Source organism: Ovis canadensis, chromosome 6 (assembly GCF_042477335.2).
Source record: "Ovis canadensis isolate MfBH-ARS-UI-01 breed Bighorn chromosome 6, ARS-UI_OviCan_v2, whole genome shotgun sequence".
Classification (NCBI taxonomy): Eukaryota; Metazoa; Chordata; class Mammalia; order Artiodactyla; family Bovidae; genus Ovis; species Ovis canadensis.
Genome location: NC_091250.1, coordinates 119,842,422 through 119,859,093, shown reverse-complemented (window position 1 = coordinate 119,859,093; position 16,672 = coordinate 119,842,422). Strand labels below are relative to the sequence as shown.

The window sequence follows — 16,672 nt, the reverse complement described above, 5'->3', positions numbered from 1 at the left end:
AGAAGTTTCATGCCTCAGACTTTGGCCCCTGCTGTTCCCTCTGACTGTAAGACCCTTCCCCACCTCACCCATGTATTCAGTACCTCGTTGGGCTTAGGGACTCTGCTCAGCCATCCTTCCTGAATGACTTCCCATTCCCCCAAGCCAGGCAGAACTAGCCCTTGCCTTTGTCTCATGTCCCAGGGCACACTTAACCATGAGTGCATGGTGAACTGTTTACACCTGCATTTCTCTGTCGCCCTGTGAGCCCCCAGGGCAGGGACCAACGTGACCTCACTTCCTTCTCCCTCATATCTTATTGCCTGGCATACGCTGGATTCCACAAATGTCTGTTGAATGAATGGACTTATCAGAAAGTTCTAAGTGGTTTTAATGTTCGAAAATGTAAAAGAGATATTGATTTCAATCAAGCATCTCCTTTGGTAGACAAAAATCTTTTAAAACGTGGGGAGGGGCCTCAGTCAGGAACGTAACCAAACAGCTGACAAGGTTAGGAGCTATTAGATCAGGTCAGAACCTCCCAACCCGGCACTGCTGACACCTGGGGGGGATGACTTTTTTTGTTTTAGGAGGCTATCCCAGGCACTGGAGGATGGTGAGCAGCATCTCTGACTTCTACTTGCTAGATGCCAGCAGCAGCTTCCCAGTTGTGACAACAAAAATACTGACATTGTCAAATTTTGCCCTGGGGGTGGGGGTGGGGGATGAGGATCACACCCAGTGGAGAGCCACTGGGCCGGCCACTTAGTAGGTTTGGGAACAGTCGATACTCCCTTTGCTGCCTGGATGTTTGCAAAGCTGCGCTCCTAAGAATTTGCAAGTCCAGTGTATCTCCTGAGCTCTGACAATCACCACAGCTCCTTAAGCCACAGGCAAAGCCACTTGCTACAGAATGAGGGGTTTGATTGCTACCAATTTCTTAAAATGTTCTCTGAAAGTTCTGCTTCAAATTATTTATGGTGTGGAGGAAATGGCCCCCAGAGAGTGCACAGTCCAGTTCTATTTATAACTCCAGTGGTGATTTATTGACCTGGGAAGTGCTGCTGAAGCTCTGCTGAAGCTCTTGGTCCAAAGCCAGGATCTGTGCAGGGCTCAGGAGCTCGGGAGACGGCAGGAGGTCATCAGACTGGAGGCCTGGACAGGACGTTCTGGCTTTTTCTTGCAGACACTGCACAGGGAGCCCTGGTTCCATGGTGACGGAAGCCTGGCATATTTCAGGATGGGCCATCAGCCCCAAGGGCAGGGGAAGCTGGAGGCAAGAGCACAATGAAATGGTTTCTGATTCTAATGTTCGTAAAAGCCCCTCTGACCCCACATTTTATCCAAGGAAGAGATGGCAATGGTAATGAACATTTATTGAGCACTTTCTGTGCCTGGAAGCTTCTATTACATTTCAGCAAGGCACACGCCATCAGCACTGAGTTATGGATGGAAGCGGAGATGGGGGTGGGGAAGGCTCAAACCCCGGATCCTCTAAAGTCCTGGGAAGACCGTCACTGGTATCTCTGTAGTGATGTCCTCTGTAAATTTTGTGTGTGGTTCACAGTGACAAGAGATGGTGACCTTCTCATTACAAGGAAGCCAGTGTCCACTGGATGCCAACCTCCTTCTTCCCCTTTTTTGTTTTTTCCTTTAAGCTCAACCATAAAATAATTGTGACATGTGACAAATTTAGTTACTGCCCTTCAAAAAATGACCCCGTTTTGCTTCTAGGTCATTAATCCCCTGGTGTCATTTAGAGTTCATTTTCACTATGGGAAGCTCTTACCCAAAGCTGGCCCAGAGAGACGGCTGGCAATCTATTTTTCTGCAGGGCAGAGAGCTCTGCTCAATGCCTGTTACAACTGAACAGAACCAAGGCTGCGGGCGAAATGCAATGCTGGGGATGGACGAGGTGTGAGCATGACCTTCGAGAGAAATCACCCAACAGCCCCCTCCCACTGCCTCATTCTTTTTCCAAATCCACTCAACAAGGCCTCCTATGGGCTTGGTACTATGTACAGTATTGAACAAAGATATTTACATCAACCATTCTGTCATTTCGCAATAAACTATCCTATGGCCTTGAGATCATTCCAGTAAAGGAGATTATCCAGCGGCCTTCTATGGTATGGCAAGAACTCTGAGGAAGGTTGAGGAACACCTGGGAAACCTGGAACCCTAAGAGTATTAAGATGCGCCTGGGTTGGTTCATTCATTCGATTTATGCTCCAACTCTTTCCTCAAAAGCTTGGCTATCGGTTTCTGCCCAATATCACTGACTGCAGACATTGGACGGTGTTTTCTCACATTGAACTCTAGACTGTAACCTTAACGAGGGCAGGAGGGACAACTTTCAACCCCCCTAATGAAGGCCCAGCACAATCTGGACGCATGATGACTGGAGCACCAGCTCGCGAGCCGGGCTGCCCGGGCGGGAACCCCAGCTCTCCAGCTGTGTGACCTGGCTAGTTATCCTCTCTGTGCCACACCTTTACTCGCAGATGAAGGGGAGCAAATGTTGATCTGTTTTGTGGGTTTATAGTGAGTACCGGGGAGAAGGCAATGGCACCCCACTCCAATACTCTTGCCTGGAAATTCCCATGGACGGAGGAGCCTGGTGGGCTGCAGTCCATGGGGTCGCTAAGAGTCGGACATGACTGAGCGACTTCCCTTTCACTTTCCACTTTGATGCATTGGAGAAGGAAATGGCAACCCATTCCAGTGTTCTTGCCTGGTGAATCCCAGGGATGGGGGAGTCTGGTGGGCTGCCGTCTATGGGGTCACACAGAGTCGGACACGACTGAAGCGACTTAGCAGCAGCAGCAGCAGCAGCAGTGAGTACTGGATAAGCTGATGTACTGCACAGAGTATGCAGTCAAGAAATGAAGGCAGGACTTCCCTGGGGTTCCAGCGGTCAAGCATTTGCCTACCAGTGCAGGGGACATGAATTTGATCCCTGGTTCGGGAAGATTCCACATGCCATGGGGCAACTAAGCCTGTGAACCACAACTACTGAGCCCATGCTCTAGAGCTCTATGGGCCACAACTGCAAACACTGAAACACCCATGCTCTGCAATGAGAAGCCGACACACTGCAATTAGAGAGTAGCTCCCGCTCGCCACAGCTAGAGAAAGCTCGAGTGCAGCCACGAAGACCCAGCACAGCCAAAAATAAAGGAACAATAAAGACATAAATGTTAAAAAGAGAAATAGGGGCCGGGGCTCTTTCTCATGGCTGTTCTCATCAACAGCATCATTACGATCTCCTAGACTCCCCTCTCCTTCAGGCTTCAGCCTCGTTTAATTTCTTGCCAGTCCCCCAGTGCTTTAGGATTGCTCTCCCCTCTGTCTTTGCAGTTATCATTCCTTTTGCCTAAAATGTCTTCTACCTGCTTGTGATAAGGTAGGTCTACGATCAAAAGTCAGGTGTAATTTTCCTAGAAAAAGATCAGAGCTGGAAAGATGTTCTCACTATTAGATAATAAGCCTGTTGACAAGTAATTCAAAATGAACGTCATCAGGAAAAAACAAACAAACAAACAAATTTTAAGGTCAGTCAATAACACAGCTGTCACTTATTGAACACCTCCTGCGTCAGGCAGTATGGTAATTGCATTATGTGCGTGATTTCATTGAATTTCCCCAGAGACCCTGAGAGGTAAATATTGGCTCCATTTGTTAGATTAAAAAAATTAATATAGCATGAAGGCAGGAGAGAAGCCACAGGAAAAAAAACAATAATCATAGGTTGAAATAAAATGCTCAGAATAAGATCAGTTTCCTCCTAAGTAATGGTTGCTATTCTTTTTTCTCGAGCATCTCTTATATTCCAGACACATATTCAACTCTGCTTATCTGATTCTATCCTCATATCAACAGTAGGCGTCATTATCCCCATTTTACAGACACAGTAAGTAATCTGCCCAATGTCACACTGAATTACAACTGAGATTTGAACTCAGACCTGTCAGGCTTCAAATCTCATAAGTAAAATAGGTTTTCTCTGGGAAAACAGAGTGCTGCTCTGGCTCCGACTGCGTGCTACTAAGTCAGCTTCAGTCACGTCTGACTCTTCGGGACCCCAAGGACTGTAGCCCATCAGGCTCCTCTGTCCATGGTATCCTCCAGGCAAGAATACTGCAGTGGGTTGCCACACCCTCCTCCAGGGACCTTCTTGACCCAGGGATCGAACCTGGGTTTCTTAAGTCTCCTGCACTGGCAGGCAGGTTCTTTACTACTAACTAGTGCCACCCAGGAAGCCCTGACTCTGGTTTGGACATTCTGGACCAAACCTTGAGTAAATGCAACTAGGAAAGCTGGACAAAATGTAACGAAAGATCCACTTGAAAGCATCTGAGAGCCCCAAAGACCGTAAGGATCCATGGGACTAAAATTCAAGACAGGAGAGAAACCAAGTGTAGCTGGCCCACATTTGAAGGTTGTATTTCCCCTTCAAGTGAAGGGGGAGCCTGTGTGTGGTGGTGGCAGCTAAGAAGTATTAATAGAAAGCTAAGCAGAGCTTTTGACAGCCTCATGGGGTGGGCAGGGGCTAGGGGAAGGCCACTGATAAACATTACAGGCTTTTGCTTAGAATCCTGAAAGGCTGGGCCCTATGAATGAAAGTGACCAAGAAACAAACAAATCTTATAAGTATGAAACTCATCCCTGAATCAGTTCTGGTGTGAAGAATGGAAAAAGCCCTGTCTGGATGAAGATACTATCAAACAGATTCTCAAAATATGCCTTCACATTTTTTCACACATGATGTCTAGCACTCAATGAAAAATAACCAGACACAGAACACACAAAAATAACCAGACACAGAACAAAAGATAAAATTAAAAAACAGAATAAAAAGAGACTATAAGGGAAACCTGGCAGCTCAGCTGGTAAAGAATCCACCTGCAATGCAGGAGACCCTGGTTTGATTCCTGGGTTGGGAAGACCCCCTGGAGGAGGGACAAGCTACTCACAGTGTTCTTGGGCTTCCCTGGTGGCTCAGATGGTAAAGAATCTGCCTGTAATGTGGGAGACCTGGGTTTGATCTCTGGGTTGGAAAGATCCCCTGGAGGAGGGCACGGCAACACATACCAGTACTCTTGCCTGGAGAATCCCATGGACAGAGGAGTCTGGAGGGCTACAGTCCATGGGGTTGCAAAGAGTCAGACATGACTGAGCAACTAAGCGCACACATAAGGGAAACTGGGGCCGGGGGGAGGGCAGGGGGGTGTTTTGTGGTCACTTTCTAGTTCTTGACCTGGTGATGGCTTTATGAGCATAAATTGCTTCACAGCAATTCACTGAGCTGTACACTTCTGAGTTGTACCCTCTTCTGTATGTGCATTACCTCTGAGCCACCAGGGAAGCCTATATCTTCAATAAAACTGTTTATTTAAGAAATTAAGTGACTGGGACTTCCCTGGTGGTCCAGTGGTTAAGAATCTGCCTTCCAATGCAGGGGACATGGGTTCAATCCCCGGCTGGAAAATTACGAGTCCACGTGATGCTGGGCAACTAAGATGGTGTGCCACAAACACTGACCCTGTGCTCTCTGGAGCCCGCTTACCACAACTACAGAGAAGCCTGCGTGCTGCAATGAAAGATCCTGCATGCTGCAGCTAAGACCCGAAGTAACTGAAAAATAAATCAATATTTTTTTAAAAAAAATTAATTGACTGATGTCTTCTCACCTTCAAATAATCCAGTTGAGCTGTCCATGCTGGCCACTCAGCCTCAGGAATAGGCCAGGACTCTGAATGCAAAGGTCTCTGCAGGACACTGTCCATTTGGGGATTCAGGAGGCATTTCTGAACTAGAAGAGGATATGCCCACACAAACCTCAATCCAGAAATCTATTCTAAAAACTAGCAAGTCTCTGAGCCTTTTCATTCTCTTTCATTCCCAGATCCTTCACCCCATGACAAAGTCCCTCTTCTAAAGGGTGCTTTTGAACTCTATGAGTGCCACACCCACACCCCTCTGATGGTACTGCCATGGTCTTCGGGTATCCTCGAAAACTGCCTGCCTGCTTCACCGTCTACTATCTGGCTATAAGCTCCTTCAGCACAAGGACCACCACCTCTGCAAGCCAGCTCATCTTTGTAAACCCTACAACACTGATAGGGGTCTGGCATGCAGCAGCCTTTTGGAAATGCTGAGTGAATAAGTAACTTCATCAATCTGGTACACTTCTTTCTTTCAAGGATGAAGAAGCTGAGCCCAGATAAAGGAGGAGACTTGCACAAACTAGTGGCAGAAGCAGGACCAGCTAGAATTGATGTGCCTCCAACTGTGAAAACAGATGCCAACCCAGACAGAGGTTGGCAGAAGGGGAGGTCCATCCTGAGCAGCTGAAAACTGAAGCCAGGTCTCTCTTCCTATTTGTTGGCACCGTGCAACATACCAGGCACTAACACATCTGAAAAAGATCACGTTATCCTCCTTTTAAAGATAAGGGTCCCAGGCTCAGAGAGGTTAATTAACTCATCCAAGATCACATAGCTGGTAAGAACAGAATCTAGTAATAAGAATCTCTAAGCAAGCAGTTATCAAGAGCAGCTCAGTTGCCTAAAGGTAACATTATCCATACTTTCTTCACTTTTATATTGAGCATCTTAAAACAAAATAACCCTAAATACACCCTCAGGAAGCCCCGTCCCCCAGGGCTGACAGTCCACTGCACTAGTAAGCTAAGGCTCAGGGAAATTCTTTTCTTTTTAATAATAATAGAACAACAAAATCCCACCCATGTTACCATCTAAGTAACCATTGTTGGCATTTTAGTTTATCTTCTAGCCTAAGCTGCCAGTCACTCACAGATATTCATCTACAGTTTTATCAGTGGTGTATATGTTCACTCAGTCGTGTCTGACTCTTTGTGACCCCACTGTCTGTAGCCCATCAGGCTCCTCTGTCCATGGAATTTCTCAGGCGAGAATACTGGAGTGGGTTGCCAGTCCCTTCTCCAGGAGATCTTCCTGACCCAGGAATCGAACCTGGGTCTCCTGCATTGCAGGTGGATTCTTTTACCACAGAGCCACCAGGGAAGCCCCTCATAGTTAATAAATAAGAGTTAATTAATAATACTGGAGTTTTCCTGAATAGTTTTTCACTGTTATAAATAACCTGGCATGTATATGCCTGTCCACTGAGCTTTTCCACACATAGAATTATTTACTCAGGATGAATTTCCAGGAGTGAAACTACAGGGCTGCAGAATTTGGCCATTTGGGTATGGCGGTATTTTTCTAACATGTCCTCCTTAAGAGTGAAATGAAAAGGCAGAGCCAAGCAGGAGAGAGAGTGCAAGACAGCAGGCTCTGGTTTCCTTTAGTCATCTGCACTTGGCCGTGGGTGTTTCCCCACCCTGGCCCACCTGTCAGATTGTCTTGCTGGCCTGGAATGGTCTGAGTATGCAGACTCTTCCTAACTGAAAATCGCACTGACCTCTGACAAATGCCGTCATCTCAGACTCGATGTCCAGGTGGTGGCTTGTCTGGAAGAAAAGACATCCCAGCAGTTACTCTGCATGACATGGGAGGAAAAGCCTTCCATACTTGACTACAACTGGAAAGAGCAGCCCCTGGCCCCTGCAGAAAGTGCATCCTATAGCCGGATCCAGTTTCCCATGTGTGCTAACATGTAGGCAGGGCCCCCTTCCTCCTCTGCCCAGGACCCCCAGGGGAATCCAAGGATTTGCTCCCAACGATACAGGTGTAAGGAAAGCTTCTATTTCCTTTATTCAAACTGAATCTCCAAGTGGAGACTGATGAATAGGTTTTAAAAGCAGTTACAAACATAGACAATGTGTTACAAAGCAAATATATCACTTTGTTGACTCACGTCTGTATACTCAAAGGTCTATGGTCTTTCCAGATGTGAGAGTTGGACCATAACGAAGGCTGAGCACCAAAGAATTGATGCTTTTGAACTGTGGTGTTGGAGAAGACTCTTGAGAGTCCTTTGGACTGCAAGGAGATCAAACCAGTCAATCCTAAAGGAAATCAACCCTGAATACTCATTGGAAGGACTGATGCTGAAGCTTAAGCTGCAATATTTTGGCCATTTGATGAGAAGAGCTGACTCACTGAAAAAGACCCTAATGCTGGGAAAGATGGAAGGCAGAGGGAGAAGAGGGTGACATAGGATGACTTGATTGGATGGCATCCCCATTGCAATGGACATGAACCTGGGCAAAGTCCGGGAGATGATGAGGGACAGGGAGGCCTGGCGTGCTGCAGTCCATGGGGTCACAAAGAGTTGGACATGACTTGGCAACTGGCCAACAACAAAAAAGGCCAGGGAGCAGGGCAGGGCGAGGAGGGCAGCCACACAACAGAGTCTCCAGGAGAAATACTCTCTCTGCATGAAGGTCCTTCTGGCCCCTTGTGAGAGCTGATCACTGAGCTGCTCCTGTGACCCCTGACTCAGTACCCAGGAATCCAGGTCAGGCTGGACCCAAGTCCCTGCACCACTCCATGGACCAACTGTCCTCCTCTTCCCCACAAGTGCACAGGCTCTGGAAGAGCTGAAGTGGCAATAGGAACTCAGCTGGTCAGCCTGGCAGCTCCCAATGGGTCCAACAAGAGCAACAGCTGGATCTTCAAGGCAGGTTACAGTTGATTCCAGACCAGCAGCCCAGATCTTGCTTCCTCCTGGGTTTTCCAGTGGGGAAGGGGCCCCGAGTGCAGTGTAGCTGTGATAGCTCCCTTCTCCCATTTCCACTGTGTCCTCCAAGTATCTGCACCAGCCACCTTCCTGCCCAGAGGATCCTGCGCTCTCATTCTCTGGTGAACTTGTATGCATACATCAATAACTAACCCAAGTGTCCCCACCTCTATGAAATCTTCCCTGACTCCACTTGGCTGAGTTCAGCCACCTGCCTATCACACAGCCCCTCTATGCTGCACTGGAACACCTGGGCTCTTTGACTATTCCTCTAAATGGATTGACTAATCCAGAGACAAATATACAAGGGCATGGATGATGGCCCTACCATCTTCTGATACTAATCCAATCACACCACTGCTCACTGGGAGCCCTCTGCACCAGGCCCAGCGCCTGTTCTCTCACTGCATTTCCTGCCCTCAGAACACTCCACTTACCTCTCCTAAAACTCTGTGTCTTCGAGGACCATGACCCTTCACGCCCCAGTGCCTTTGCACATGCTGTTCTCCCAGCCTAGAGGGCCTTCACACCATCCATCTAAATCCTTAAAAGCCTAGTTTTGTGTGCTTCCTCCTCCAGGAATTATATTTCCAAATCAGACTCCTTCTCTCTGCTCACTGCTATGCTTCAATTGAATGCTTTTGCTTGCACCTGGGTTTGGAGTTAGTTTTATTAGACACAGATTTCTTCAGGTGTCCTTGCCTTTGTGTCCAGAGTAGCCTCATAGGCACTAAACTACTTCCAGAGGCACTGCATTCAGTACGTGATCAGAGATCGATCTTTCTCCTGCTTCTCGTTTATCACATCAGCCTGGAGAGGCACGGAGCAAGGCAACCTCAGGTTGAACCTGGCTCTGCCGCTTACTGGTTCCATGGTCCTGGCCAAGTGAGTTGAATTCTCTGAGTCTTGCCCTCTCCATCTGCAGAGTGGAGCCATGAAAATGCCCCTTGCAGGGTTTTGTCAGAATCAAATAAGAATAAACATCTACTAAATGTTCCACGCAGAGTAACAGACGGATAAAGCCTCACCCTACACACTCCACTACCCTGCCTCTCTCCCCAGGTAAATTTTTTGGGGCGATATTCTCCATAAAAGGCAGCAGATGAAGAGAAACTAATTGCCTGGATCCTTGGAGGCCCAGTCTTAGGGTCATTGATTTAATGAATTAAGGGAGTTTAGGGCCCTCAGTCTCGCTGTTTCTTTCAAGATGAGATTCCATTTCCAAAGGCTCATATATAGATCTTGTTGACCAGTGCCCAGAGGAGAGCAAGATGTTTCCAGGACGTGGAGAATGGAGGAAAAAGCAGGGCAAGAGGAAGTGGAATTAGCAGCTTCCTCCTCTGGTTGCATGTGTCTTTTTAAGGCTGGGGTCTCAATGACCCTCTGGTGTTAGTACACCAAGCCCCTGACCACCCTCAGTGGAGCAATTTCTGCTTGACCTTATATCCTCTGTGAATATCTTTATGTGATGGCAACGTGATGGGCATTTGAGGGGGGGTCTCACAGAGCCCTACAAGAGATTAGCAACCCCTACCCTGTGCTATCCAGGCCTAAAAAAGCAGGTGACTTCAGGAGGTGAAGGGTGAGCATTGGGCCACAGGGTGGCTATTCTTCAGGGTCTGGGTTTCTTTATCTGCCAAAGGAAACTCCATGCTCATAGAGAGGCCAGGGAACCTCAAGTCCCAGAAACAGCAGGGAGCCAGGCAGGGCTAAGACATCTAGTGCTCTGATGGATCTTCTGTTTGCTGAGCTGACCCCACCCCCACTGGAGCCTGCAGGAGGCTGGGCATGGGCCGTAGGGCACCCTTTCTCCACCGCCCCTTGGCACCCAGGCATCTACCTTCAAAAGCGGATGACACCCGAGCACAAGTAACAAAAATGGTGTTTCCTTCTTAGCTTGAGAATGTCAACAGCCTAGGTCCTGGTGAAATCCAGAAAAAAAGAGATGTCCTGGGGCTCGGGGTCAGGAAAAAAGTTAAGGGGGCCCCTTGAAGGTGCCCAGAGACATGCCCAGTCAAGTCAGTTTGAGGATGAGGTGGGACTGAGAACCCCCATGTCCATTTGAGAGTCCAAGAATGGAAGGAATCTGCCCTCCTCGCACTCCCATCTCAGCTGAAGCCAGGGAGGTACCAACACCCTGTGTTCCCAGCTGAAAGACAGCCAATCTGGCCTCATGGGATTCCCTGCTTCAGGACCAACGCTCGAGAGAACCTACAGAGCTGGGTAAGGGCACCAGGTCGGATGCAGGGCTGACCTGGAGACAGTGGCAGCCTGGACAATGAGGCAGGTCAGGAAGATGGCAGCTCTCAGGGCTGGCCGCCCCCATCCCACCCACATGCTGTCCTGTGCCCTGAATGTCTGTGTCCCCCTGAAAACTCACATGCTGAAATCTTAATCCCAAGTGAGGGAATTTGGAGATGGGGTCTTGGGGAGGTGATCAGATCATGATGACAGGGTCCTCTGGCTGGAACCAGTGTTCTTGATAGAAGAGATGCTAGAGAGCCGGCTTCTCTGTCCACCATGCGACGACACAGTGAGAAGGCAGCCGTCTGCACCCCAGGAAGAGAGCCCCCACCAGAATCCCACCATGTGGCTGATCCCCAGCTTCCAGTCTCCAGGACTGTGAGAAATAAGATGCTTGCTGTTTAAGCCACCCAGTCTGTGGTATTTTTGTTAAGTGAGCCCAACAGACTAAGACACTTTAGATGCAGCCCCGAGAAAAGGGCCTGGGGCCTGAGCCCATTGAGGCTCAATTTCTATCACCCACCCAACCAAGGTGAGAGGAGGAAGTTGATGGGAGGCGATCACTGACCCTGAGCCACTGCTATGGCGGGGGGGGGAGCACCCTCTTCCTGAAAGGGTGGAGCTCAGATGGACCCCAGCTCTGAACCCCAGCCTGCCACCCCTGGGTGTGACCTTGACCAGCTTTGATGCTGGGGCTCAGTCTCCTCCTTGACGAGGGGGGATGTTGGGAGGATGAAGTGAATAAACCACAGAAAGTGCTGGCTCAGGGCAGGCTCTGTGAGTCTCCCATTATCACTGACTCCCAGGAATAAATGAACAGCAGCCTGTCCATATGGGACGCCCCCCTCATAGCCCATACCCTGCCTTCCCTCAGGAGGCTGTGGTTAACGGGAGCCCACTCCCGAGCGCAGGGCTCCCAGGACCTGCCCTCTCGGCTCTGGCACGTGCCCCCCCTCCTCAAGTCCGTTAAGTGTCCCCCCAGCCAGTCGGGCAGCCCTCCTGGGCTCTGAGCCCAAGCCCAATATCCCCACTGGGAATTCCATCTGTGTTCTCTGAAACGAAAATCAGCACCAGTAAAACCCACTTCCTGCCCAGCTGCCAGCGGGAGGAGCTGCTGCCACCATCACGAAGGGTCTCTGTACCCCCAGGGCTCTGCTCGGCTGCCTGGGCCTTGGGTATCTGCGGCCTGAGCCATCTGGCTGCCATGCCCATGGCCTGCCTGGGACTCTGCAGCCCAGTCCAGCCCACAGGCCTGCTGGGATCATCCTCCCAAAGCACAGCAGTCACTGTGCACCTCTTTGGCAGCTCCCCATTCATTGAAGAACTGGGTGCAAACACTCCTGTGGCCAGTCAGGTGCCTGTGACCTCCTATCCAACCTCTCAGAACTTCTCCACTCGGAAGCCCCCTCATTCCAGCCAGCCTGGAGCCCTTTTTGCTTCTTAAATACATCACGTTTATTTTTCACTGCGTTATATTAATATAGGGCTTCCCTGGAGGCTCAGATGGTAAAGAATCTGCCGGCAATGCAGGAGACCCAAGTTCAAACTCTGGGTCAGGAAGATCCCATGGAGAAAGGAATGGCTACCCACTCCAGCAGCTTGCCTGGGAAATATCATGGACAGAGGGGCCCAGTGGGCCACAGTCCCTGGGGTCACATATTAATATCTGCACACAAGGATCGGCCTTGCAGGGACAACAGGGATGGACTCACTGAGGGCCTGGCCTGTACGTGCCAGACCCCTGCTGCTGCCCACATGCCCCAAAGGCCCACACCGCACCCAATACACACTGCCTTTCCACCCTGCCGTGGCCCTGCACAGAAACCCACAGCCAGGTTCAAACCCCAGCTCTGCTTATGCAAATGACTGAACACACAAAAGGCTGAGCTAGACAGCTGCTTGTAGACATGTGTCTTTGGGCATAACCTTCTTGAGCCTCAGTTTTCCCATCTGGAAAGGTGGGGGATGATAATAACAGCACCTCCCACACAGGAGGACTCCCTAAGTCAGTTACATAAAGCCCCCGTGGTGACACATGTCAGTGTTCCCTCCTAAGGCCACAGAGTAAGACAGTGGCAGAGCTAAAATCTGAACCCAGGGCTCCTGGATGCCAGAGCCCACCCCCTTGACAACTGCTCACATGAGGACCAAGTTCCTACCTGTGGGACATCCCTGTACAGGGTGTTTCATGAGTTATCTCCAACTTCTTCATGTTCATTCTACCAAGTAGGACGTAATATTCCTATTTTACAGATGAGCAAAGCAGGGCTCAGAGCAATTAAGGCACACACGCAGTCTCCATCTTTTCCTTTTTGACACTCGCTGTAATTTATGATTATTTCTCTCCTTGTCTGTGTGCACATTTTGGCCTGATTCATCATTTCTCCCCAGACCCCAGCACCATGCTCAGCTCGTGACAACAGGTGCTCAATAAATATCTGTGAAGTGAAATGGCGGAGCGAGGCTTTTGTGGTTTGTGGAGGGGACAGTAAGCTATTCCTCAGATCAAGAAAATGGGGGTGTTCTTGGTGAGCTGCAGCCATGAAATTAAAAGATGCCTGCTCCTTAGAAGAAAAACTATAACCAACCTAGACAGCAGATTAAAAAGCAAAGACATTACTTTACCAACAAAGGTCCGTCTAGTCAAGGCTATGGTTTTTCCAGTAGTCATGTATGGATGTGAGAGTTGGACTACAAAGAAAGCTGAGCACTGGACGGATGCTTTTGGACTGTGGTGTTTGAGAAGACTCTTGAGAGTCCCTTGGACTGCAAAGAGATCCAATCAGTTAATCCTAAAGGAAATCAGTCCTGAATATTCATTGGAAGGACTGATGTTGAAGCTGAAGCTCCACTACTTTGGCCACCTGATGTGAAGAACTGACTCACTGGAAAAGCCCATGATGCTGGGAAAGATTGACGGTGGGAGCAGAAGGGCACGACAGAGGATGAGATGGTGGGATGGCATCACCAACAGGATGGACATGAGTTTGGGTAAGCTCTGGGAGTTGGTGATGGACAGGGAGGCCTGGCGTGCTGCAGTCCATGGGGTTGCAAAGAGTCAGACACGACTGAACAACTGAACTGAACTGAATTTGGTGAGCTGATTTGTAAAATAATGCAAAATGGGTCACAGCAGATTCAAAGTCACCTGAAAAGGAGGGAGTATAAGTTTATGATTGGCCATGGCCTTTCAGAATATCCACAGGGGAGACATCCTGGCCCCTGGGGAGGCCTATCCAGGCCCAGAAGCACATCCTTCCAGGAAATGAACGCTTCAGGCTGATGACACCACTAACCCTCTCTGTTTTCATTCCAGGCCCCCAAATGACCTTCTGACTACAAATGCTGATTGACTTATAAATGAACCAATGAACCATGAACTGGACTTTCCAGATAACTTCACTACAGGGAGAGAACGGGCTGATTGTTTTTCCATCCATCCAATATTTCAGCCTGTGCATAGCTTGATCTTGCGTGAGAAATGATTGTTAGTGTTCAGGTTTATACCTCAGACTCTATGAATTTGGTCAATGTAAGTCAGTCTGTCCGGTCCCAGTGAACAAATCAGGTCTAGTTTCAGAGCCTGCCAGACAGAACAGCCCCTGGGTGGGTGGGAGGGTTCACTGCAATGAGGCCTTCTCAGCCCACAGCCAGCCTCCCTCCCAGGAGAACCCTGGCACATCCAACAGCTTTCTTGGAACTCTGCTTTCAGTCCTGCCTTAACTGAGACATGGGGACTGTGCCAGGCTCCTCAACAAGATGCCAACCTCTCTCTCCACCCCTATTCTGCCTCTGAAGAAGCTTGAAAGCCTCAGGCAGAGGGATGAGCACTGGTCTGGGAGTCAGGGGCTCTAGGTTCAAATTCTGACTCTGAACCAAGTTGCTGTGGCCCTGAGCAGGTCCCTTGGCCTCCTGGTGTTCACATGGCTGTGTGGCAATTTGGATTAGAGGACACCTAAAACCCTGAAGGCTGTAGGGGAAGGAACGGACAGAGAGGATTGGCCTGCAGAGGCTGGGCTGGGAAGGCCATCAGGGAGATGCAGACGTAGGGCTACACTATCAAAAGCAGGCCCTTCTGACTGCAGAGCCCCGGGGAAGTGGTGGAGAACAGGGCCGGCTATATCCATAGCAGCAGCTGCATTTCCCCCTCGCACAATCAGGAACTGAGCTAGTTTGGTAGGGGTGCTGCTAGCTGGTCCCCAGGAATGGGGTTGTGTGCCCGACGAGTGTGTGTATGTGTGTGTGCTGGCATGTGAGTGAGTCTCCCAACCTCTCTGAGCCTCAGTCTCCTCTTTCATCGACCACTGAAAGAGGAGATTCTCATTCATTTAGTTCATGACTTCATTCATTCAACAGCTAGTCCCTGAACAGCTTTTCTGTGCCTGGGACTAGAGAGACAGAAATGGTTAGGGAGTAGCTCTGGCCCCAACAGAGAGGCTCATAAAAGTCTTCTAACAGTAGGGGGAAATTCCTCTAACTTGCCACATCGGTCGTGCCCACGTGCCATGTAGGATTCAAGGCCGGCTCCTGAGCAAGGCCACACCTGAACTGGGCCCTAAAGGACAGATGGGAGGCTGCAGGGCAGACAGGAATCCTGCCAGAGGAAGCGGCAAGTGCTAAGGTCCTGGGGCACCCATGAAAGAAATGTCTGATGAGACAGAACTTGTATGACACTGAATTAAAGTCACGGTTTCTGCGTCTGTCTCCCGCACCATGTCATGAGACTTTCTGAGGTTAAGGATAACTGGATCACGTCCGTATGCCAGCCCTAAGCAAAGGCGCTGGCACGGAGGAGCCATGTTCCAGGCAAGGTCAGCGGACAGAAGGAGGGAGGTCAGGGAAGGTGGATGACAGGGCAGGTCAGGAGGTGGACAGGCAGGTGCATGAGCCCACAGTCCCTACAGGAAGAGGGGCAGGGCAGTCTGTGGGACCCTACCTCTGGGACCCTGGGAGCCAGGAAGGTGGCTGTGTACTCGGCCAGTGCCACGTCGTTCACCATGTTCTGCACCATCCGGGAGAGCAGATGGTTGTCCGCCCCGTGTCTGCGCAGCTCCTGAAGCAGGTGTGTGATCAGGTGGTTCCTCTCCCAGCACTTGTGGACCAGGGAAGCCAGCTTGGCCTGAAAGGGTGGGAGTGAAGACACAGTTGGTGGGTCCATGGATGCCGGGCTCCTATGGGGATGGGGCGGCTGAGCAGGAGGGGCGGGGCACTGGCTCCAGGTTTTGCTTCCCTCAAACTCCGGGTGGCTCAGCTGGTAAAGAGTCTGCCTGCAATAGGGAAGACCCAGGTTCAATCGCTGGGTTGGAAAATCCCCTGGAGAAGGGAATGGCAACCCACTCCAGTATTCTTGCCGGGAGAATGCCATGGACGGAAGAGCCTGGCGGGCTACAGTCCACGGGGTTACAAAGAGTCAGACACGACTGAGCAACTAACACACACACACACACACACACACACACACACACACCCCTGTCTTAGCTCAGCCTCCTTTCGGCCATCCCTCCCTTCACACAGAAGCCAGAGGCAGCTTTGAAAACAACGGGCCACACTACTGCCCATCCCCTTCTGGATGCCTTCTGGATGGGTCTTCAGCCCCTCCACCAGCCAGCTATGAGACCAAGCTCCTCTCTATCCCGTGACTTGCTCATCTGTACAATGGGCACTGTTGCCACGCCAAGACAGAAGGAGACGATACAAGACAAAGCACGCACACCGGCCGGCCCAGGCAGGTGCCCACGCATGAAAGGTCGAACCATGCCTCTCCAGCCCCAACACAACG

At 50.0% G+C, this 16,672-nt stretch overlaps 1 protein-coding gene across 1 annotated transcript in view; it reads right to left on the bottom strand.

Moving 5' to 3' along the window:
- Nucleotides 1-352: 352 nt before the first annotated feature.
- The window catches only part of C6H4orf50 (chromosome 6 C4orf50 homolog), a 77,467-nt gene continuing 61,147 nt past the window's right edge, over nucleotides 353-16,672 (bottom strand). Inside the window, exons 9-12 of the mRNA XM_069594698.1 lie at nucleotides 15,830-16,012; nucleotides 7,429-7,477; nucleotides 5,673-5,794; nucleotides 353-1,249 (exon numbers count right to left, since the gene is read on the bottom strand). Coding sequence (XP_069450799.1) covers nucleotides 1,004-1,249; nucleotides 5,673-5,794; nucleotides 7,429-7,477; nucleotides 15,830-16,012 — 600 coding nt within the window. The 3' untranslated portion in view covers nucleotides 353-1,003. The remainder of the gene's footprint in view (nucleotides 1,250-5,672; nucleotides 5,795-7,428; nucleotides 7,478-15,829; nucleotides 16,013-16,672) is intronic.